Source organism: Patagioenas fasciata, chromosome 3, assembly GCF_037038585.1.
Source record: "Patagioenas fasciata isolate bPatFas1 chromosome 3, bPatFas1.hap1, whole genome shotgun sequence".
NCBI lineage: Eukaryota > Metazoa > Chordata > Aves > Columbiformes > Columbidae > Patagioenas > Patagioenas fasciata.
In genome coordinates this window covers 35173480-35195409 of record NC_092522.1, presented here as the reverse complement: position 1 = coordinate 35195409, position 21930 = coordinate 35173480, and the positions used below count along the sequence as shown (strand labels likewise).

Below are 21930 nucleotides of genomic sequence, written 5' to 3'. Positions count from 1 at the left end.
TTAACACTGCTATAAAAAATAACCTAACACTTGGTTTATTGATGGTGTGAAGAAACGGACCAAGAACTGGGGCAGTGCCAGTGCCGGCCACCCTCAGGCAGGGAGCAGGGCTGGATGGATCCCGTCTATCAACCCCTCGCCGAGCCCCCGTGCGGGAGGGGGCGAGGAAGCCGGTCTGTGGGGCGAGATTTGCGGCCCGTTCCCCAAAATTCACCACTGCCCCCCCCACCTTGCAGCGGTGTGCCTGCCCCTTTAAATCCCGGCGGCGGAGCCAGGGAATCCCTCTCGCAGCGCGTCATCCGCGGCAAGGAAACCCGCGCTCGCGTCGTGCGACGCAAATGACCATTTTTGGCAACGTGCGACAACGGACGGGACCAAGTGGGGCGGGGGGAGGCGGGGCCTGACGGGAACACGCCGTCGCACCGCCCCCGCCGCTCCGCCCGCCCCGCCCGGACCCGCGCAGAGCGCGGGTCCGGGCGGGGCGGGCGGAGCGGCGGGGGCGGCGCGGCGGACCAGCCGGGGGCGGGCACAATCCCGCGTTCCCCATCCCGCCCCCCCCGCGGCGGCGGCAGGTGGGAGGCTCCGCGCTGGCAAGGTGGGGCCGGTGCGCCGCGGGTTTGACGTGTGCGAGTGCACATGGTGCGGCGGCGGCGGGCGGATAATAAGCGAGTGGGACCGGGCCGATGCCATTGCTCTGAGTCACCGCGGGTGCGCGGAGCTGCCGCTTCGCCCTACCGGGGAGCCGCGGGGCGTTAGAGCCGGTTGAGTCACCCCGCGCCGGGAAAAGGGGCGGCCGGTGGTGGTGGTGGTTGGTGGTGGGGGCGGAGGAGAACCGCTCCGCCTGCAGCCCCCGGGGTCGCGGCCGCTCCGCCGGCGGGGCGAGTCTCACCGAGTAGCGCGGAGAGAGGACATCGGCGTGTGCGCTGCCCGCGCCTGCTTGCGCGCACGGCTCTGCTCCCGCCGCATCGCTCCCGCCGCACCGCCGAGCCCTCCCGTCCCGTCGGCACTTCGCTGCCACTTCAGCCTCTTTTATTTTTATTTTGTTATTTTTCTTTTTTTTCTCTCTTTTTATTTTTAATTTTTTTTACCTTTCCGCCCTGCAAAGCATTTTTTTTTTCCGTTCCGCGGCGAGCGTTGGGAGGCGAAAGGCAAGAGCCGAAGAGGTCGGGAGGGAGAAGGGGGCGGGGAGACGGCGAGGGAGCGGCGGGTGTCGGTGTGAGAAGGCGGGGACGCGGCTCCCCCGGCCCGACCTCGGACCATGTACCAGGACTACCCCGGCAACTTCGACACCTCCTCCAGAGGCAGCAGCGGCTCCCCGGGACATCCCGAGACCTACTCCAGCGGCGCAGCCCAGCAGGTAGGGCAGGGCGCTGCCCCTCTCCCCCGGGTCCCTCCGAGGGCTGCTGCGAGCGCTCCCGGCACGGGAGTTCACCGCCACGCCCGGGGAGCGGCGCTTCCTCCGGCGGAGAGGCGCCGGCCGCGGGGGCTCAGGCGGTGCTGAGGTGCGGGCTGCCCGCAGCCGCCGTCACGTCGCCCCCGGTTGGACACCACCGCTTTTCTTCCCTCCCTCCCTGCTCCCCCGGAGCGAGTGCTGCGACTCTTCTGTGCGGGACTTTCGGTGGGGTTCTCCTCCTGCTGGGGCCGGTGGTGTCTGCTCGGGGCTGGGTGGTGTCGTGGGAGGCAGCGGCCTGCCCTGAGCGGGGACGTGCGGCGAGGAAGCGTCCGGCGGGCTGCAGCCGTCGCCCCGGCCTCAGGCAGAGTGGGGCCCGCGGGTGTCGGTGGGGTCCTCCCCCGGTGCCCGGGGACCAGCCGCAGCGGCGGGCTGGGGCCAGCTCGGAAATCACAGGGCTCCTCCGGGCAACTCTTCTTTCCGAAGCCGGTAACGCAAATACACGGGCGCATCTGAGTCTTCCTCCTTCCTGCTTTTGTTCTCCTCGGGAGCTTTTCTGTCCTTCCGTTCACCGCTCCTTCCCGGGCACTTGGACACTGTCCTGGGCTCGCTCGCACCAGTCTGAGCGTCCTCCCCGGGACTTGAGGAGGTGCCGCCTGAGCTACATTCAAGGCGCTGTTGCAGCCACCGTAGAACACGCAGGGGGTGGGTTGGAGTGGGCTCTAGCTTTTTCCAGCGTTTAAAGTGGTCTCCCCGCTTCTCTCCCGGCCCCGGTCCCCAGCTTTAGCTCTGTGGCGGTGACACTATTTTCCCCGCTCCCACCGGTGCGACCCAGAGAACGGCGACGTGTTGTTTTGCTCTGCCGGCCGCTCCTTCGCTTTACCGGGAGCCGCCGACCGCTCTCCGGCTGCCGGTGGCTTTTTCCCGAGCGAGAGTTTCCCGAGGAGCCGCCGGAGCGCTCCCAGCGCTGCTGGTCCTGCTCCCCCCTCGCAAGCTCCCGTGCCGGGCGGCACTTGAAGAATGGGAGATATTTCCTGTGGAAACGGCGTGAATTCACGGACCTGAAAGTCTGGTCGGGTAGTTTGAAGTTTTTTTCCATTTCATTTTCCTAAGAAAACATCTCGGAACGGCTTATATGCCTACATTGAATATATTCACCACTTCTGGGGAAGGCATTACACAATCGGGCCAGTTATACAAACCTGGGTTATTTCATAACTTGTTTACATCAGCTGGCCCAGCCTTACTCTTTTTTTTTTTCTCTTTTTGCTTTTTCAGAGTTGCTCCCCTCCTTCTCCCTTCCAAAATTATTATTTCTTGTGTGGCTTGTATGACCAAACTGGCAGCGTAAGCACATTGCTGTCTTAGCATCAAGCAGTCATAGGATCACTTAACAAAAAAAAAAAAAAACTTAAAAAAAAGTCCAGTCTTAAACTTTGCCAACCGTACCAGCCCGTGACATTCCTCGCATTAAAGAAGTTTTACCAGAAATGACTCTCTGCCGCTCCCCGCCCGCTCCAAACGCATCTCGCTGGTGCCCTCTGCGGGCTGCGGACCGGGATTTCCAGGGATTGTATTAATAACTCAGCTCCGGCTTATTCCCTGTTTTACAGTAAATGCCAGGACAAGGTGCGGGGCGGGGGGGGGTTGCAAATACTTCGCTCTCCCTTTCCTGCTCTGATTCAGCAGCTGCGCTGGATTCAAGCACTTGCTGCAGGAGGTCATGAAACTCTGGCAACTGCTTAATAGTTGGTTTGACCGATAACTGGGTTTTCCCCTTCTGTTTTCTGGGGCTGCACATTTTCCCCAGGCAGCTGGTGTGCATGGCCTTTGATACGGAGGCCAGAGCCCAGTTTCTAGGGTTACTATCTGAAATGAGGCTTTGAGCAGGATACCGGCTTAGCGAGAACATAAATGTTTTCTTTAAGAATCCAGGAGATTTCTCAAGGCCTTGTATGTCATCTTTCCCTTGATCCTTACAGATGTTGTAGATTAGGATCAAATGTGAGCATTGCCTTTACCCTAGCAGTTGAGCTGTTCTACTGATTCTGGTCTACAGGGATCTGCAGAGTTTTATCACTGCAGAAAATATGCATTGTAGAAATTTTTTCTTTGGTGTGTTTTTTTTTTTTTTTTTTTTTTCCTTTCCCCAAAACAAGAAAAGATGCTTCAGTCACATGTTTAAGTGGAAACTGTGTTTCTGAGCCAAAACTTCAATGCTTTTTAATTATTTTTCCCATACAACACAGCACTGGAACATTTTTCTTTTAAGTTGCTTGCCATGCTATTTTCCTAATCACTGACTTGCCATGTGGTAAACATAGACTCTAATGGGAAGAGTTTGTGTACTTTTTCAGGCCAGTTGACTTTCCCCTCAGATATCCCAGACCTGTGTGCAGTTTTCCTTTGAGGAGATGTTCAACATGGGAGAGCCATCAGGGGCCTTATATTTTTTTAATAGGATATATCCTGTACACTCTATATTGTTAAAGATCCTCTGGGTGGGTTTTAGGTGGTTTTGTTGTTGGGTTTGTTTTTTTCCATGGTTATCGTACCCTTTTCTAGAGCAGTTTCTGGTGCTGCTTGGTGCTCACAGTCACGGATGTAACTGAAGGCCTGGAGGGGAGTGGAGACACAATGGGGTGCGGTATGGAAATTCTGTGTTAAGATGGCAAAAGGAACCATGGAGCCAAAGCCTGAGATGTTCCTGTGCTGCCTGTGCACCTAAGTTGTGACCTGATAATATAGCCTGTTTCTACCTTTGACAGGACTTGCTGGAGACTCCCTTGACTGTGGATCAAGGAAGGCTACTCTCCAGCCCTGTATTTTTAAGGCAGAACAGAGACTGACCTCAGTTCTTGGCACTCTTAATAACAGGACTCTGTTTGCTGTTTAGTGTTTGTTTGTTGTGTGGTGGGTTTTTGTTTGTTTGTTTGTTTGTTTATATGGTACCTTCTCTGTGTGCTGCTTGGGTCAGGAGGAGAGCAGTGGCTTTGTGGTTGAGCATGTGCTGTGTGTGTAGCCCTACAATCTGGCTATCGCCACACCTTTTCAGCAGTGCTGCGAATTCCTGGTAGATAAGGAGAACCGGCAGAGAGTTGCCTCCAGGAGCCTCTCCCGGGTCAGGAGAGGAGAGCTGTGGGTGTCTGGGGTGAGGAAGCAGCAGGAAGGGGTCTAGAAAGAGGAGAAACGGGGAGGCGGGTGAGGGCAGGTGGTGCTGCCAGGTGGATCAAAGCTCCCTGAAAGGAGAGCAGAGTTGGAGCTGTAGTTTGGAGGAAGCTCTGGAGCTCGAAAGTCAGAAGGCGGGTGCCCAAAAAGACTGTGCAGGTGAGGTGGCAGGGAATTTGCGGCCTGACACTGAAACCGTCAGCATCCTAGGGGTCAGAGCTGATGGCCACCGGGCAGAGATGGGGGCTGAAGCAGCATTTTGGCATGGCAAAGCTGATCCAGTGCAGTATCCTAGATGGACAGTGAGGTATGTGAGGAAAGCCTGACCAGCAGCAACTGTAAAACCCAGAGGTAGCCTGAGCACCCTGTATCTGAAGACTCAGCCTGTCACAGCAGCATATCCCTTAATTAGTTATCTGGGAAAAATACTGCCTGTGGGATACAGGGATACAGGATACAGGTTTGGGGAATTTTTTAATCTATTTTGAGGGATTAGAAAGGAAGCTACTGACAGAAGTGGAGCATAGCACAGCCAGGGACTGCAGTCTGGCTGGTCTCTTCCCTGGGTCTGCAAGCAAGTACTGCGGAGCTGCTGAGGGATGTGACTGAATTGAGCAGCTTCCCTTTGCTGTCCAGGAGCCCTCCACTAGTGTTAGAGCAGGGTCCAAGGCTGAATATAAGAGCGGCTGCAAGTCCAATAGTCACTTCATCAATAGCTCAGGGCCAGATCTTTGTGTCAGACACTTGTATCTTATGTGGCTGATCTGGTAGCCGGTCTTACTCTCCTGACTTCTGATGGGAATTTTTAGCAGGTCGTTGGAGGCTGCAGTAGTGGGGCACCTGCAAATGTTGTTTTCTCTGGAATGCAAACCGTGTCTTTGCATAGGAAAGCACCAAAAGATCTCAGAATGTTTTGCAGCCACAGCTTTTTAGTGCCCCTGCAAAGAAGACACAAGCCTTTTTTCTCTGCTTTTTGGTACAGGAAAGATGGTGGCACAGGTAGGTAAAGGTCATGGTAGAAGCCACTTGTGGAGCTGAAAGTAGAACTTGCATCCCCTGAGCATCTGTGGTTTAACTAGTTTTGACCTTCCTCCCTTTTGTGAGGTTAAATTTCTGTTACAGTGTTATGGCTGGGGAGTCACCAAGGCATTCATTCTCTCCTGTGCCATGTGGCCACAGCCTGTACTGGGCAGAGCAAAGAAGGGGCTTTGCACCAGTAAATTCCTCTGTAGTGTTGACAGTTCGTAGCTCTGGTTCTCTGCAGTTAATTGGGAGAGGTCACAAAGATGCCTCGCACTCTGACATGTGGGGTATGCTGAGGCTGTGTTGCTCTTGAGCTCCAGGTGAATCTCTGAGGTTCTAGTGGGGGTTTTGCCGAGGTCTTGGTGCCCGTGTCATCCTGGCTGTGTAATTTCCCCACCCACTTAACTTGATTCACTGCTTCCTTCTCTCGTCCTTTCTTGCTATATTTTGAGCTGTCCAAAGCTGTAAGTCAGCATTTGTCAGAATTCAAACTGAATCTTCTGGTCTCCAGGCATTGGCAACTGGACTTCTTATGGCTAATACTGGCCTGAAATGCTGTAGCTATCAGAATGTGAAATACTGTTTGCAGTAGCCCTGGTTTAACAAAGCACTTAAGGTGCTTGACTAGGCACACCCTGAAAAGGAAATCTGTGTCGAAGTGCTGTCCCTTATCTAGGACGCCTACCTGAGCTGAGGTCAGGCTAACACAAGGGCTCTCGCTTCTCTGGGAAGCTAGTTTGTTGACCCAAGAATGTGCAGATTTCATGGCTTAAAAATCGATGGCTGTGATGGCTGCTGGTCGTACAAGCCCCATCCCTTGCACAGTGATTGCTGGAGCAAGGCTTGTCTGTCTGTGAAACAGAGTCTAACCACTGAAAGCCTCCTGAAGGATCTCTGCAAAGACAAAAACATTATTTTTCTCCTGCTTCCCCCTCCGGGGACAAGCGATTGTTTTCCTTCCAGTTTAGTGCCAACGTATTATCCAGATGGATTTACCTGTGTCTGAAAGAAAGTGTACATGTATTTTGGAGGAGATCATTACCTGCTGCCTTGGTTTTACTGCTGCCTTGTTTTGTCTAGACAGTGCAGAGAGCTGCAGGGAACTTGTCCGATCTGAATCCTAAGACCTATTTTATAGACTGCTATTAAAATACAAATCCTCACACGTAACCATCCCGGGGCTGGGTTGCTTGTGCTCTGTGTGTGGCGAGCACAGAACCACTGAACAAGAAGCAAGCTCCTGTTCTTGCTGTACCAAACCCTGCATGGACCAAGCCCAAATTTCAGGGGAATCCGTTGGCAGAAGGTGGCTTTGCCCTGCTTGGTAACGGCATTTCAAAACTTAAGTTTCTCTTCCTTTTCTTTGGACTGGCAGAGAAGTGTTTTTCTAGAAACTCCTTAATTCCCCTTTCGCTCCAAGCCAGAAGGAGCGGTGGGCACAGGCGGGAGGCAGCGGTGTTGGGGAGGCTGGTATAGGGTTTGCTGGGGAGGTGTGGGGGGATGAGGAAGGGGGCTGGGAGAGGGCAGGGCTGCTCTGGAGAGAAGACGCCTGAGCCTGGCATTGTGGTGGGCAGGGGCAGCCAGGGAGGCTGCAGAGGCATTGGCAGTCAGTGCCTTTGCTTCAGGTGCTGCTTTGATCCTTGCTGGTGCTGTTCCTGAGGGCCTCGCTGGTTTCTGAGTAACCACTTATGTTCTGCTTCCATTGACGGTTTCTTCTCTCTGTCTTTCTCCCTTACTTTTCCTCCTAGAAATTTCGAGTAGATATGCCAGGATCAGGCAGTGCTTTTATCCCTACGATCAACGCCATCACAACTAGCCAAGACCTGCAGTGGATGGTCCAGCCCACCGTCATCACCTCCATGTCAAGCCCTTACTCTCGCTCGCACCCCTACAGCCACCCACTGCCCCCGCTGTCTTCAGTGGCTGGACACACGGCCCTTCAGCGACCTGGTGTGATCAAAACCATCGGGACGACTGTGGGACGGAGACGAAGAGACGAGCAGGTAACCATGGTGGCGAGAGCATCTGAGGATGCCTCAAAAACAAGTGTACAGAGAATTTTTTTCCCCCCTCTGCCCTTTTGTGGAATCTCCCGACGCCACAGGGAGGTCCCCCGTGCTGTGCAGGTGCTGGGGTTTCTCAGGGTGACGTACGATGTAAGCCAGAAGGTGATTTTATGTACGATGCTTCCTCATCGTACAGCAAGACTTACCCACTCTCCATCACACGCTTCGCACCACTGGGCCACATTGTGGCTCGGTTTCAAAAGCAGGTGAAACTCTGAAGTTGAGCCTTGGGTTTCAGTTTGAATGTCTCTGCCACTCCAGGCAGAAGGAAACCTCTGAGCAAACACAGGAGTCTTTACGTAGGTCCTTTACAAATCTGACACCCAAATGACCCCAGCTGGTGTTTTATATCTGCTCTGTGGCAGCAGGTGCTGTTCCAGTCTCACTTTAGGGTGATACCACCAGGAACAGCCACCGCTGTCCTGGGAGGAACAGCTTCCCTAGAGCACTTCAGCTCTAGTAGCAAGAGCCTTCTTGATGTCTGGAGTCTAAATCAACCTTCCCACTACAAACATGCAATCACTTGATTTCTTTACAGTGGTGGGGCGGGAATCCCATAAGCAGAGATCTTTCTGCCCCCAACCCAGTGGCATTTTCACAGCCAGAAAGGGGTGGCTTGTGCCACTGCTGGCCCTTGCTCAACCTCCTGATGGGACCCTGGGTCCTGTGCTGGGGCTGGGTGGTGGACTACATGCAGGTATCTCATCTTCTAGAAATCCTTTCATCCTTGTGAATATCTTCGAAGTGAGAAACACAGCCCTCTCTAGGGCTGTTTGTGAATAGCTAGCCATGGTGCTAGGCTGGCTTGTTTTTTAAAAATATTTTAAAATTTGAATAATCTAGATCTCTCCAAATTGTTCCCAAGCAGCAGTTGTGTGGGTCGTTGCAGAGCAGTGTAAGGAGACGTGCTGCGCACCCTCAGTACACCAGCACACGCTATTGCGTGAGATCTGTTTCTAATAAGACTCACCAGTCCTACTTTTTACTTCCACGTCATCTGTTTTGCTTCACAGCCTGGTTATTTTATGTCAAGTCTCTGGTTTAGACCTAAGAGGCAGAGAAGGGGTTAAAGTCACTTATCCTGTGTGAGTCACGCTACACTTCTGTTTGGAGACCTGGTATGGGTGCACTGAGGACCCGTTTTTGGGAGGAAGGATGGGGCAGCTGTGGTGGTTCGGGTACGTGCCAGCCCTTTCCACCAGCCAGAGCTACCTCCCCGTTCCCTGCGTGCAGGGCTGGTGTCCAAAGCCAGGGAAGCTCTCACGAGAAATGGAGGAATAATTAGCAACAACTAATTTGTTTGACAAATGCTGCCTCTGTGTTCACAAATTGGCCGTGAAGAGATCACCATATTCTCCGCTTTATTTGTTGTTCAGAGTTATTTGCTGAAGGATGCATGCCAAGCAATTCCTGGCCTGTGGCTTGTTTGCAAGCCATTCATTGTGGGTCATTCAAAGCCAAGTCCTTTTGATTAGACACGTGCTAAGGCAGTACCCAGGCGCTTTACCATGGCTTTTTGGCTCAGGTTTCCACTGTTGGTGCTTTGAACACCACATCGGAGTGCCTTTTTGGAAAACACTGTGTAACGCTTTATGAAAAGAGCCTGTTTTGATGAAGGTTTCTGCCAACGAATGCACGTATTGGGCTTGGACAAGCTACAGATAACGCATACAGCAGAGGCACGAGGAGTGCCAAATCCAACCACTTTCAAACAAATCCAGCAACCGCTGACAGAATATTCCTTTTTAGACCTGGTATAACGTTAAGCACGTCCAGATTAGGGGCTTCATTCACGTCTATGAGATTTTTACAGAGTACAGCCTCTGAGACAGATAATTTAAAAATGACTGAAGGCCCTGGGAGAAGAGATCTCAGTTCCAACGTATTTCAATGAGGCCTGTGCTTCTGAAGCATGAAAGGGTTCTTGAAAACTGCACACAGAGGCCCCAAGTCAGCACACAATTTGTGTGTGTGCTTAGTGCTTTGCCACACTGCAGGTACTCGTGTGCAAATACATTTTTACCCGGCACATGTATGGGCTGGGAACGGAGCAAGCCGAGCTGTAGTGAGGAGAGTGGTGCCTGTGAGGGTCCCTTACTGGGAGGGAATATGCCAAATTCCCACTACTTGCTTCCCAGCAGGGAGCAGATACCTCCCTAACCCTGAGATGGAAAAGCTTTCAGGCCCAAAGCCTGTGTCCTGAAGTTCTAGAAGTGCTTATGTCTCTTGGTGTGCATTCAGGGGCTTGCCCTGCATGCAGGTGAAATCACAGGCATGGATAGGATCCCCCCAAAAAAAGTAGAACTGAGGAAGGGGAATGCCCAGAGGCTGAAGTAAACTCCCCTAGAGATCAAAATTAAGGAAATAAAGCAAACCAAAACAAACCAGAATGAGGTTAGAGTAAAACTAACACTAAAAATAAAAGACTGGTGAATGTCTCATTTGTGATTTTGACAGCCCTTGAAGATATTAAAACTGAAAGCTTTTATGAAAAGGTTTTTCTTTCCATTCTCCACTGGCACTACGTGAGATCTGACATGTGCTCTGCAGGCTGCTCGTTTCGCTGTTGTTTGCAGTCACTGGGCTGAAGCCCCACAGCACACAGCAGCCAGTGAGGCTGAAGCACACACAGTGCACGAGGTGGGTCCATGGTGGAGCAGGGTGCTCGGCCAAACAGGTGCCGTGCATCCCCATGGCTGGCTGTTTGCTCCAGCTCCTGCGTGCCGTGTTCCAGCTGTACAGCCATGATGTGCAGGCACCCTGGCCTCGGCAGCGCTGCGAGCCCATCTGCTGCTGCCGGGATTTGTAAAACCGCATCTCAAACCCCAAAAGCTAGGCCTGACTTGACCAGATCTTGTGGGCTCCTGCTCACTTCCTCTGGTTTCACAAGAGTGTCGCGGGATGGGTTTCTATGGAATTGCTGCTGATTTACATCAGTGAGGATGTCAGCTGGCCTCAGAAAGCCCTTGATATCACTGGAGCCTTGCCTGCTGATGCAAGAAGCACAGTGTGTTATCTCACTGAGTGCTCAAAAATCTGAGGTCAGGATTTTGGGTGGTACAAATCATTGTTGCTTCATGGACTTCATGGGAGCTCTGCTGATTTCCCTGTCTCCCTCTCCACCCCATCCCTGACCTTCAAGCTAACAACTATTTTTGTGTGGGAAGCAGCAGATATTTTCTTTCAAGAAAGAGGCACTTACAACATAGTGCTCTGGTTTTGCTTAATGTACCACCCAAGTTGTGAAACAATCAGAGCATCTTTTATCTGTTTGGCCTTGGTGCAGATTCACTGTCCTCTTACACAATCTTCCCCCTGCTCCCTGCTCCATCTTCTCCTCACCCTTCTGCTAAGACCTGGTGCAGGCAGAGATACTGTGCACTTTCATCTTCTGCTGACATCAGTGAAGAGGGGGAATGCTCAGCATCCTGCTGGATCAGGCCTTTTTCCTTTGCATTGTGGTTGAATCCTCACAAACTTCAAGGAATGCCTTGCTCAGATCTGATTGTGGGTTTTCTTGGCTCTTGCCCACAGCTGTCGCCTGAGGAAGAAGAGAAGCGAAGGATCCGGAGAGAGAGGAACAAGCTGGCAGCTGCTAAGTGTCGCAACAGGCGTCGAGAACTAACAGAGAAGCTCCAGGCGGTATGTGCTCTGCATACTGTTCTCCTTCTTTACCACCTGCCCTTCAGACCAGCTCGCAGGGCATTGCTCTCTCTTCACTAGTACGCTCGGAGAAGATGCTACAAAACATGCGCTCCCTTCTCCTTCCAAGGCTGCCTCGTGGTGTTGCTCCTACACCAATGGTGGTGAGGGCTTGGGCCTGGAGCTCAGGAGCTTGAATTTCCCTTGCTGACCACCAAAAACGTCCTAGGAGCTCCCCCTTCTAGCCTCCCAGATAGCACCAGTCTCCCTACTGCTGGTCTCCCTCCAAGTGAAAATAAAGATGCTGTGTGCATGATCCTACCATCTTCAGTGCTTTTGACCCTAAAAAAAAAAAAGCACTGAGGATGGTAGGATCATCCAAAAGCAGTTGAAAATGTGGCAGATGTTATGTGTACCTATTGAAGTTACATCCTTTAGGCTAACCTTTCTTTGCTGGGTATAACTGATTTCCTGCACAAAGCAAGCACTGCAGAGATTTGTGGTCTGGTGCTACAGGAGAAGGTAGGGATGAGTGGAAGAAGGTGGGTAAGATACTGGCTGAAGAGAAGATGAGGATGGGTTGTGCTGGAAGAGGCTGAAGGGAAGGCTCCAGTGCTTCCAGCCTGGGACTGGTTGTATTCCGTGATCTGATTAACAAGAGCAGCAGCAGCAGTGAAAGCACACCAGTGAAACATGCTGTCACCTCAGATTCAGGAGGTATTCTCAGTGTAGGGGAGGCAGGACATCCTATAGGAAGAAATTAAGGACTGTCATGACTAAAATAACAGAATTCAAAGGGGTGCAAAGTGGGAGGTCCTATCCTGAAGGACTGAGAGCAAGTACTTCTGTGAAATGGTGAGGAAGGTACTAATTGCCCACAGATTGACTATAAGCCATCAGTGTGATGTGACCATGGGAAAGGTAAATGTATTAACTCAAGGATGCATCAAGAGAATGATACAGTGGAGCTGAAAGTGTGTTAGTCCTTTGTGCAAGAGTCAGGAAAGTGTCAGACCTTGTTTGGAATATACACTATAGAAGGAAAATGGAAACAGTTTAGAGGTTGCTGTATGCTACCTCTGTCTACAAAGTGGAAAGAACATGACTTAAAGCAACACAAAAAATGATGGGAGGAGATCAGAATCCTCTGCTAAGGTGTCTGTCAGGCAGACAGCAAAGGAGAAGAATTGTTTAAATCACAGGCCAAGACAGAGTGGCAGGAGCTGCCCGTGGGAAAATAAAGGTGAGCTCATGAGAAGACCATTTGTAGCCCTTAGATTGGTGAAATCTGGGAATAGCCTACTGGTAGACATATGACACACAAGATGCTTGGCTGACAATGACATAGTGCCTGCTTGGTTCTTGAAGAGTCTGGAGTTTATCTGTTCATGCCAGATGGGAACTGGACCTGATGGCCATGTTCCAGATGAGGAGCAGTGCCAGAACCTCTGATATTTACTTATTCCCCTTTTGTCTGCAGGAAACTGAAGTGCTGGAGGAAGAGAAGTCAGTGCTGCAAAAGGAGATTGCTGAGCTCCAGAAGGAGAAGGAGAAGCTGGAGTTTATGCTGGTGGCTCACAGCCCTGTGTGCAAAATCAGCCCTGAGGAACGTCGGAGCCCACCATCCAGCAGCCTCCAGAGCGTTCGGACTGGAGCGAGCGGAGCGGTGGTGGTGAAGCAGGAGCCTGTGGAGGAAGAGATTCCGTCTTCGTCTTTGGTCCTTGACAAAGGCCAAAGGTCTGTCATTAAGCCCATCAGCATTGCTGGAGGTTTTTATGGGGAAGAGGCACTCAACACTCCCATCGTGGTGACCTCAACACCAGCCATCACTCCTGGCTCCTCCAACTTGGTGTTCACCTACCCCAACGTGTTGGATCAGGAGTCTCCTCTCTCCCCATCCGAGTCCTGCTCCAAAGCTCACCGGAGGAGCAGCAGCAGCGGTGACCAGTCCTCGGATTCCTTGAACTCTCCCACCTTGCTGGCATTGTAATCCCCCTGCGGCCCCCCATTTTGCCAGTGTGTTACATCCCCCCAGCACCGTGGGGGGAGCCCCCCTCCGTGGGATTAGAGACAGGCACAGGATCGTTCAAGCACAAGGGCAGCAAGAACAAGGATGGGGAAGTGCTGCAGCTCCCAGAAGGAGAGTGAGGACCAACGCCAGTTGCCTGGAGGCAGGAAATGGCAATGGTGGGACTGATGTGCCAGGACTGTTTGGAGAGGGTGATATCCCCTCTGTAGGGACAGCCTATGGAAACCTCTTCATGGCCATAATGGACCTGGGGAGCACTCCTGGCCAGGACTGAGGGCGAGCTGCAGACAGTTGCTAGTCATCCCTTTCCTTTGTGAATTGATCTGATCGGTCGTGCTCTGTGCTTAGATCATTCTGGTTAGTTGATCTTACAGCTTTTCTCTTTCCCCTTCTCTCTCTCTCTCTGCATATAATTTCCAATGTTGTTGATCCCATGACATTTCATCCAGTTGCTCTGAACTCTAAAGGCTTGGTAGGATCTTTCCTCTTGTGACAGGCTGTGGGGAAACATGTAGGGGTGCCCAGGCAGGTGAGGGATGGCTGGGAGGTCTCAGGGAGGGAGAACCAAGAGGACCCCAAGGGCTCAGCAGCAAGGGCAGAGCTTGTAACTCTGGCCTGGGGCACAGACACAGCAAACAGAGACGGCAGGAGGCTCACAAGGAAGCCTTTCTTTCTTAAAATGTAGATATATTTATCCCCTTGGGCTCCTCAAAAAAACAAGTTAGCATCTTGGGGCCGAAGTAGCGTCAGAAAAGCTGCTGGGCTGGCACTTAGCAGTGTCTTTGGCAGGGTTTTACTCCAGTTTGGTGGATATCAAAGCTGCTGCTTGTTGTTTACTCTTCCTGGGCTGCTCACCATCTAGGGAGTATTACATCTTCCTCCCCATCAGGGCTTCTGACTCAGAGGCTGATCTCCTGTTAGCAAATCTTCCCTTCGGCCATATTCGCAGAACTTGCTACCAAAAAAGAGGTGGCACCATGTGCCTGTATATCTAGGATGGAAACTGGCAGTGAATAAGAGGGTGAAACTAGCTAGATATCCCCTTGCTGACTTTTTCTTTGTTGAGAAACAAAGCAGCATGCATCCACAAGCTGAGGGTAGCAGGTGTTGTTTGCTCAGAGATTCCCAGTTTCCAGACTTGGGGGGAAGGCAGTGGTCCAACCTCCAGCGCAGCGCAGCCCACAAGGTGCTCCTGAGCAGGCAGGAATGGCATGGCTGAAGTGATGACCCATTTGAATCAGAACAGAGCTTCTGATAACCTTTGGTTATAAATGACAAATTGACGGTGGAGGAAAATTGATTACCATTATTTGCACCTCAGTCTTTGGCCTCTGTTTTATCTTGCATTATAATTGATCTGGTTTTGTTTGGGTTGGTTGGCCTGAAGACAGAAGAACAAATCAGAGGGCTCTTCCCATAGCCCTGGGTCCTTGTATTCTCTAACCTGTGGGCTTGCTTGCTACTACTAAGTGCTCACAGAGGGCGTGAGCTCTCCAGCACTGATGTTCACTACTGAAAACAGTAATGTGTGTAACCTGTTCTGTCTTGGAGCCCAGCTCAATTCCTGTTGATGTCAAGGCACTGACCAACCCTGACCATGTGCACACTAGGACTGCCCAGCTAGCCAGCTGTGCCACTTAGGGCTTAGCAGTTTGGTCCTGCCTGTTGAAGCTGTGGTGGCAGCTATTTATTTAGGTGTGAGATTTTTCTTGTTCTTTCAAGTATATATATATATATACACACACATATATAAATATTTTAATCAACTGAAACCAGGGTATTTCTTGGTCAGGCTGGACCTGGACAAATGCGATATGCAATTATAGGGCCAGTCCTGTGAAATGCTAAACTGCTGCAGTCCCCACCAACTCCCCTGGAAATTAATAGGGTTCAGCCTTGTGGAACCCAGACCTTTACTCAGCAGGGCTGGCTTCCCTCAAACCCTGGTCACTGCCCATTCCTTGAATCATTTCAAAGGGACACTAGTTTGGCTCTAAAGATAGGCTTTTTTTTGTTGTTGTTGTTATTCCTATTATTTTTTCAACCTGGGTATTTACCAAACCTGCCAGCAATAGAAAAATATTAGTGGTCCTTTTGCTTCATAAAGCTGATTGTGATTCAGGCTTTTTCTTTATTGCTTAAATACTTCCATCATTTTACTGGTGCTAGAGGTTTCAAATGGAGCTCACACAATAAGCAAATTCGATAAAGGAGTTCTCTTGTCCTCACATAAAAATTAAAACTTCATTTTCAACAAAATAGACCTTAAACTTCCCATAGTTAGTACAAAGGATCCTGTTTTCATAAGGTTTTATGCAGATCGTATCACTTTAGGTGAAACTTCTCCTTCTCTACCCATCTCCATTTTGCCAGATGCTTGTTTGGGCCAATTTGGATTGAGAATCTAAAACTGTTCAATAAAATAACTCTGCATGTCATTTCCACTCCTTTTTGGGGAGAATGCAATATTGGCAAGTGGTGAATCCTAAAGTGATGCAGCTACTTTTGAGGGCAGCGGAACAGGATCACTGTCTCCCAGGAGGCCAGGAGCATTCATACTAGGGGTTTTGGGAAGTCGGGTGCCTCCTCCAACCCAAGTAAGCCTAAATCCCAGTGGAACAACAAAAATAACCTTTGTTTTTGCTCACTGAATCACTGCCACAAGGAGCTGCAGCTGGTAGTGGGCAACACTGCCTGCTGCCTTGTCATTGACCTTCTCAGAGACAGGACAATCCCCTTTCCTTTCCTGTCCCATGATGCTGATGGGAGCCACACAAAACTGCCTGGAAAAGAGGATTATTTTCTACTGCCTGGAAAAGCCTCAAATACCTTGTGCCTACCCATTTTGTCCCTCAAACCTCTTGGAGGATGTCTGTGTTGGGATCTCTGGTCTCCTGCCTTCCATATTTTGTGGATCAGCATTACCTTTGTTTAGTTTCTAGCAGACAGGTACAGCTTGAGCTCTGCTGCTGCTCTTCTGGTCTGGCCCTGTGTTCTCCTTTTCACGTTTACTGGTGTACTTTTTGGGAATTGACTGTCTTCCCCCACCCCCAAAACAGTGTTTTCCAAGAATATTTTCACTGCCGATTCCTAGATGTACAGTGTCTCCATGTTCTGCATGTGATGGGGCTGCGAGAGCTCTTGTAACTAGTGTCTGACCAAGAGTTGTTGAAGTCAATAGAAAAAGGCCCAGGGAATTTCAGCTGGTATTGGGTCAATCCCTTAGTGACCAGCCCAATGAAGCCTCTAATAACACCTGAGTTAATCAATGCCAAACTGGGAGGAGCAGTAGTAGCTGCATTGAAGGAAACATTCAGCTTCCAGGTGATGTTTGCCATTCCAGTTTTGCCCTTGTTCCTCCTTCTCAGTTGTGGTGTTGCCTTCATCCATTCCTTTCTCATAGGTGTGGAGACTGGGTAAGTCTCAAACTGTTGATGGTGTGGTGGGATTTGGGACCAACATGCTGGGGACAGTAGCTCTCTGTTATGTTTTTATAATTATTATTTAAATGATCTATTTAGTTCATCTGAACCTTTAATTTTGCTGCTTACTGCATGTAGGATCTACCTGGCCTTCATCCTAAATGAAAAGAAAAAAACAAAATGAAAACAAAACTAAGACACCCCTCTCCTCCCCAATATCTTATTATTTATTGGTAGGCAGCCGTCTTGTGCCTGCTCCAGCAGATCTGCCTGCCATTTATTTAACATCCTCCCAACTCACATTCCTGGTATTTGGTTGTTGCTTCTTTTTTTTGTTGTTGTTGTTGGATTTTCTTTCTTTTCTTTCTAAAACAGACTTCTGAAATGTAAGAAATCTTATTGTTATGACACGAGTTCATTTTCATTAGGAAGGCCGAGTCAAACATTTTAAGAGGTGGGGGGAACAATTTACATTTTATTTCTTATTTATTTATCATGTTTACATCTTTTTTTTTTTCCTGTTCAAGACTTGGATATAATAAAGAGAGCATTAAAAATACTCCTATTTTCTTCTTTTTTTAGGCTTTTTTTTTTTTTTTTATTCTTTAAATAAAATATTCTGGGTTTTGTTGTTGTCTGTATAAAATGTAAAAAGAGATATGTTTCTGAAGATGCATTATCATTCCTCTGTGAACAGTAGGTGGAGTTGAGGACAAATCTCAGAATACAAGATAATAATAAAATCCCATCCCATTTTACTTAATTGTTCCCCTCCTATCCTGTATAATTAAAGGGTTATTCCACTTTCTTGTTTGTGGTTACTTGATATTAAAACCATATTAAGATGTGTAGAAAATAGGTATCCAATTGTTTTTGCTCAGTGAGAGGGTAAAATGTTGTATATATCTTGATATACTGTGTAGTTCAAAGTAACATCGATAAGGGATAGTGCATCTTTATTAGAGCGATAAGTTACTAGTGTCACTGAAGTCTACTTTAAGATCCTCAGATGCAGAAAGGACCTGATTCTGATTCCACTCTCCTGGGAGCAAATTGAAAGCATCAGCAGCATTCAGCTGCTGCAAAGCAGGTGTCGGAGATGGAATCAAGCCTCTGTGATTAATAGGCGACCATGAGGATTATCGAAGGTTTGGGGGCACCGTTGTCTTTTTTATTTCCTCACGAGATCATGGTTTTTCTTTCTTTCTTTCTTTCTTTCTGGGGTGTTTTTTTTTTTTTTTTTGGTCTACAGTGAGGTAGTTTCTGCCAAGGAGGTTCTTAAAGGTGACTGCTGAATTGGGACCCTCCTTTACTTGTTGTGATCTTGATATCGTTCTTGCAGTCCTGGAGAATCTCAGCTCTGAGGCATTCTCTGATGTTGTCTTCTCCTCTGTTCTTGTTATTTTACTGTAATACAGGCCTACAGTATTTGCACTAAAATGAAAAGCTTGTTAGAGAAAGCTTGCTGCTATGAAAGAATGAACATATTAAAATGGTTTTGCTTTTACAATTTTAACTGAGTAGCATTTTGTAGAATAAAATCAATTTAGACTGAAAAGAAAAAAAGACTTTTCTTTTTTCCTCTGCACCTTTCCCCCCCTACTCTTTTCTTTTCTTCCTGTTCCTTGGTGGTGTGATGTTTCCCCCCTTCTCCTTTGGTGCTCAGTTGTAATGATTGGCTGTATTGTTGACTATGCTGCTGAGAGTTATGACACTTGTAAATCTTGTTTTAATGACATTGTGGACACTCTTTTGTATAGCAAGAGCTAACTGGAGTTTTTCTCTCTGTTAATTGAAGTCATTAAAAAGCTCCCTTTGCCATGAACAATTAAAAGCTCACATGTTCCTTCAATATGAACAAATGGGTACAACATTGCCAGGTGCCCAGCTGTAGCACATTTCAGGGCTTCTTTCATTTGAGCAGCTGCAATCCAGACAGCTGTTTGCTGCAACAATGGGAACTGGGGCAGAGGCTAGCAGAGCAGACCACCTGGGCTAAAAGGCAAGTAATGCATTAATTCTTTCATCTTGGCTTCAAAAGGGAAGGGGTAGAGCTAGAAAACGCATGCTGAGGTGACTTATTTTTTTTAATCCATCTCCTCACCTCGAAGGACTTCAGCTAGAAGAGCTTCTCTCTGAAAACATGGAGTGAGGTGGAGAGCATGTTTGCTTCACTGGCAGTAAGGAGGATGTTAAAATGGGATTCCCTTGCTCACTTGGGAAAAGCTGCAGTCTCTAGAGTGGAAGGAACCCCAATACACCAGGTCAGGAGTGGAGGATGTCATATTTGAGCTGAAGAAAAAAATAAAAAAAAGCAAAAAAAACCACAGTGGTGGGGAGTTGTTAGGTGAGTCATGACTAGCCAAGCTGGCACCAGGCCGAGCTGCTCTTACTCATGGGTTCCTTAGGAGTAATGTCTGCTTTGGCTTCCTGCTGGTCCCTGTCCCTCTCTCTTTTTTTCCTCACCACCCTTTTTTTTTTTTTTTTCCCACCTTCCTCTCCCCCCCTTTTTTTTTTTGGTTTTGCTTTTTTGTTTTAACCCCTGTTAAAGGAATTGAGATGTTAGAGTAAGTTATGTGGCTGGTGTATGAAAATATTTGTGAAGCCATGGGGAATGCTGAAAGTATCAGTCACCAGAATGGGGAATACGTGTACATGCCTGTGTGAAGTGAGCTCAGTGGTCAGGAATCCATATTGCAGGAAAGTTGATGTGAAGTCATCATGGGGTGGTTGGGGCTGTGGAACCGGAGCCAACCTTAGGGTGTCCCACGGGGTCAAGGGTGGCTCAGGGAGTGAGAACCTTTGGGATGCTTTTCCTAAATGTGCTCATCCTGGTGGGGCTACAGGAAAAAGTAGTTATTCTGGGAAGCATGGCAATTATAAGTAAATATGCCAGAAGACCCAAGAGCATCATCTCCTAATATCTATCTCCACAGGGCCTCAGGCATGTGGGAGTCCCCATTTGATCTCCTGCTGCACACCAGCTTTCTCTAAGCGGAGTGCCTCCAGGATTTCCTGCCTCTTGAAGGGCTTTCCCATTATGCTGGTGCACAGAGGCATCCAGCCTCAATTTTTGTCAAACCGGCTCCTTTGGCAGCGTATCCCCCCTCTGCCCCCTCCCAAAAAAGGGCTAGCAGGAGGATACGTTCTTGCTTGCCTCCTGCCAACCTGATGTGCTCCCTCAGCTCCTGCTTGCTGCCAGAGCCCTTCGAAAGGATTTAACATTGCTTTTCTGCAAGCATGGGCTGTGGGGCCAGGTGTCCCACCTGATTTCCTCCCAGCACTGGCTGGTTGCGACTGCCTTTTATCATCATTAGCTTGCAGACACTGGAATGTCTGCACCAGTTATTATAATTTGGTTTTGAAGGATGAAATTGCACAGTAGAGCGAACTATTTTCCACCAGTCTTCTAGCTGTGGGAGGTCAAATTCTACCACACTGACATGGAAATTGTGTTTCTTCCCAGCATCCTCATCTTATTTTAGATCTCAACTTCACATAGGGAATTTCCCCTCCTCCTGAAACAGGCTCACCCTCCCTCTACCCTGCGATGCCCAGACCTTGTTGTGCAAGTGAGGGATCTGTGTGTTATCATGGGGTGGGTGTTCCTGAGTGAAGTCATGCTGGAAGAGTGGTCGTTTGTTCCTTTTGCCAAGAAAGGATGTGAGCAGCATCTGCACCAACAATTCTTCCATTGGGATCAGCATACATCCCAATTATGTCTTTATTGTGTAGAGGAATTAAGAGAGCCTCCCTACTCTCTTTTGCTTGTCCCTTCCCCATGATGTGAGACTCATCTCTGGACTTTTTCATGATCATATATATTAACTAAAGTACCAAGAACTGGCCCGTTTCTCTAGGCAGCATGTGCAGGTAGCCTGGTCCTCTTGCATATTCAGTGGAGGGGAGACCCAGCCTGGGGCAGAACTTTTATGGCAAGAACAAGCCCAGAGGTATGTCCAGAATATATCATGCCAGAGATGTCAAGTTGTCAGACGAAGGGTTTTGGTGTTTGATGTTTACATGTGTGTGGTGTGGGTTTTTTGGTGTTTTGTTGATGTTGTTGTTGTTTTGTGTGTGTGTGTGTTTTGGTTTTGTTTGGTTTTGTGGGGTTTTTTGGTGTGTGTTTTTGTTTGTTTTCGTGTTTTCTATTTTTTTGTGTGTTCTATATTTTTGGGTGTGTGTGTTTTTGTTTGTTTGGGGTTTTTTTGTGTTTTTTTTTTAGTTTGGTCTAGAATCTGCAGGACTGGAGGAGCACTGTAGAAATTCTGTAGCCAATGGAAAGAATAAGTATGTGCTAAACTTCAAGAAAGCTTAATGGCAAGCAGAGCTGAAGTGGCAGTGTGGGGGAAAGGAGAGCATCCAGAATGCTGGTTTGAAGTGATGTTTCCACGGTCATGCGGGAAGGATGTGACAGAGGAAAACTGTGACATAGTTATTGCATCAGATACCCCAAAGTGGAACAAATGATGCACTTAAAAAAAAAACCTCAAAAAACAAAAAACTGAAAAAAACCCAAACATCTTATGGTCCTGCTCCTGCTGACGTCTATGACTTGATCTTCCTGAAGTTTCATGTCATTATAACAAGGTCTTGAATTCAGTTTCAACAGTCCAGGGTTTTCTGCTCTGTCTCACATGGCACAAGTGAGGCTCCCATTCAGCAGTGCTGGCCACTGTCAGCACAAGGAGCAATACACACTGTCATAAGGCTGAAGTTTAAAATAAGTTTTTTCATGCGTCTTCCAGTGTAGTGAGATCCAAGACACCTCAGGAAGGCTTTGCTTAAGGAAGACAGGGCAAGACTGAGAGGAAAGGCTGAGAGAGCTGAGATTGTCTGGCTTCGAGAAATGAAGGCTCAGGGAGGATCTTACCAAAATGTGTAAATACCTGATGGAGAGAGGGAGCAAAGGAGGTGAGATCAAACTCTTCCAAGTAGTACCAAGTGACAGGATGAAAGGCAGTGGTCACAATTTGCAATAGAGGACATGGAAATAACTTTTTCACTGTGAAAATAGTCAAACAGGTTGCCCAGGGAGGATGTAGAGTCTCCATCCTTGGAGACATTCAAAACCCCACTGGACATAGCTCTGAGCAGTTGACTCCAACTGTCCCTGCTTGAGCAGAAGGGTGGACTAGACAGGTGTCTATTAACCTCAGCCGTTCTGCACTTCTGCTTTTGATTCCACGT

The 21930-nt window shown here is 48.9% G+C and overlaps 1 protein-coding gene across 2 annotated transcripts; it reads left to right on the top strand.

The window, feature by feature from the left end:
- The first annotated feature begins 525 nt into the window (after positions 1-525).
- FOSL2 (FOS like 2, AP-1 transcription factor subunit) lies at positions 526-18574 on the top strand. 2 transcript variants are annotated; one of them, XM_065835211.2, is made up of 5 exons: positions 526-595; positions 1106-1357; positions 7330-7584; positions 11182-11289; positions 12770-18574. In XM_065835211.2, exons 2-5 carry the CDS (start codon positions 1259-1261, stop codon positions 13277-13279), a joined length of 972 nt encoding a protein of 323 aa, XP_065691283.1. In that variant the 5' UTR covers positions 526-595; positions 1106-1258; the 3' UTR covers positions 13280-18574. The 2 variants fall into 2 exon arrangements, with proteins under 2 accessions (XP_065691283.1, XP_071662209.1); XM_071806108.1 differs by lacking the exons at positions 526-595; positions 1106-1357 and adding an exon at positions 1524-1618.
- Positions 18575-21930: the final 3356 nt, after the last annotated feature.

Coding starts and splice junctions, on each gene's coding strand:
- FOSL2 (XM_065835211.2), top strand. CDS start 1,259: ATGTACCAGGACTACCCCGGCAACTTCGACACCTCCTCCAGAGGCAGC. Junction 7,585..11,181: donor GGAGACGAAGAGACGAGCAG/GTAACCATGGTG, acceptor TCTTGCCCACAG/CTGTCGCCTGAGGAAGAAGA. Junction 11,290..12,769: donor TAACAGAGAAGCTCCAGGCG/GTATGTGCTCTG, acceptor TTTTGTCTGCAG/GAAACTGAAGTGCTGGAGGA.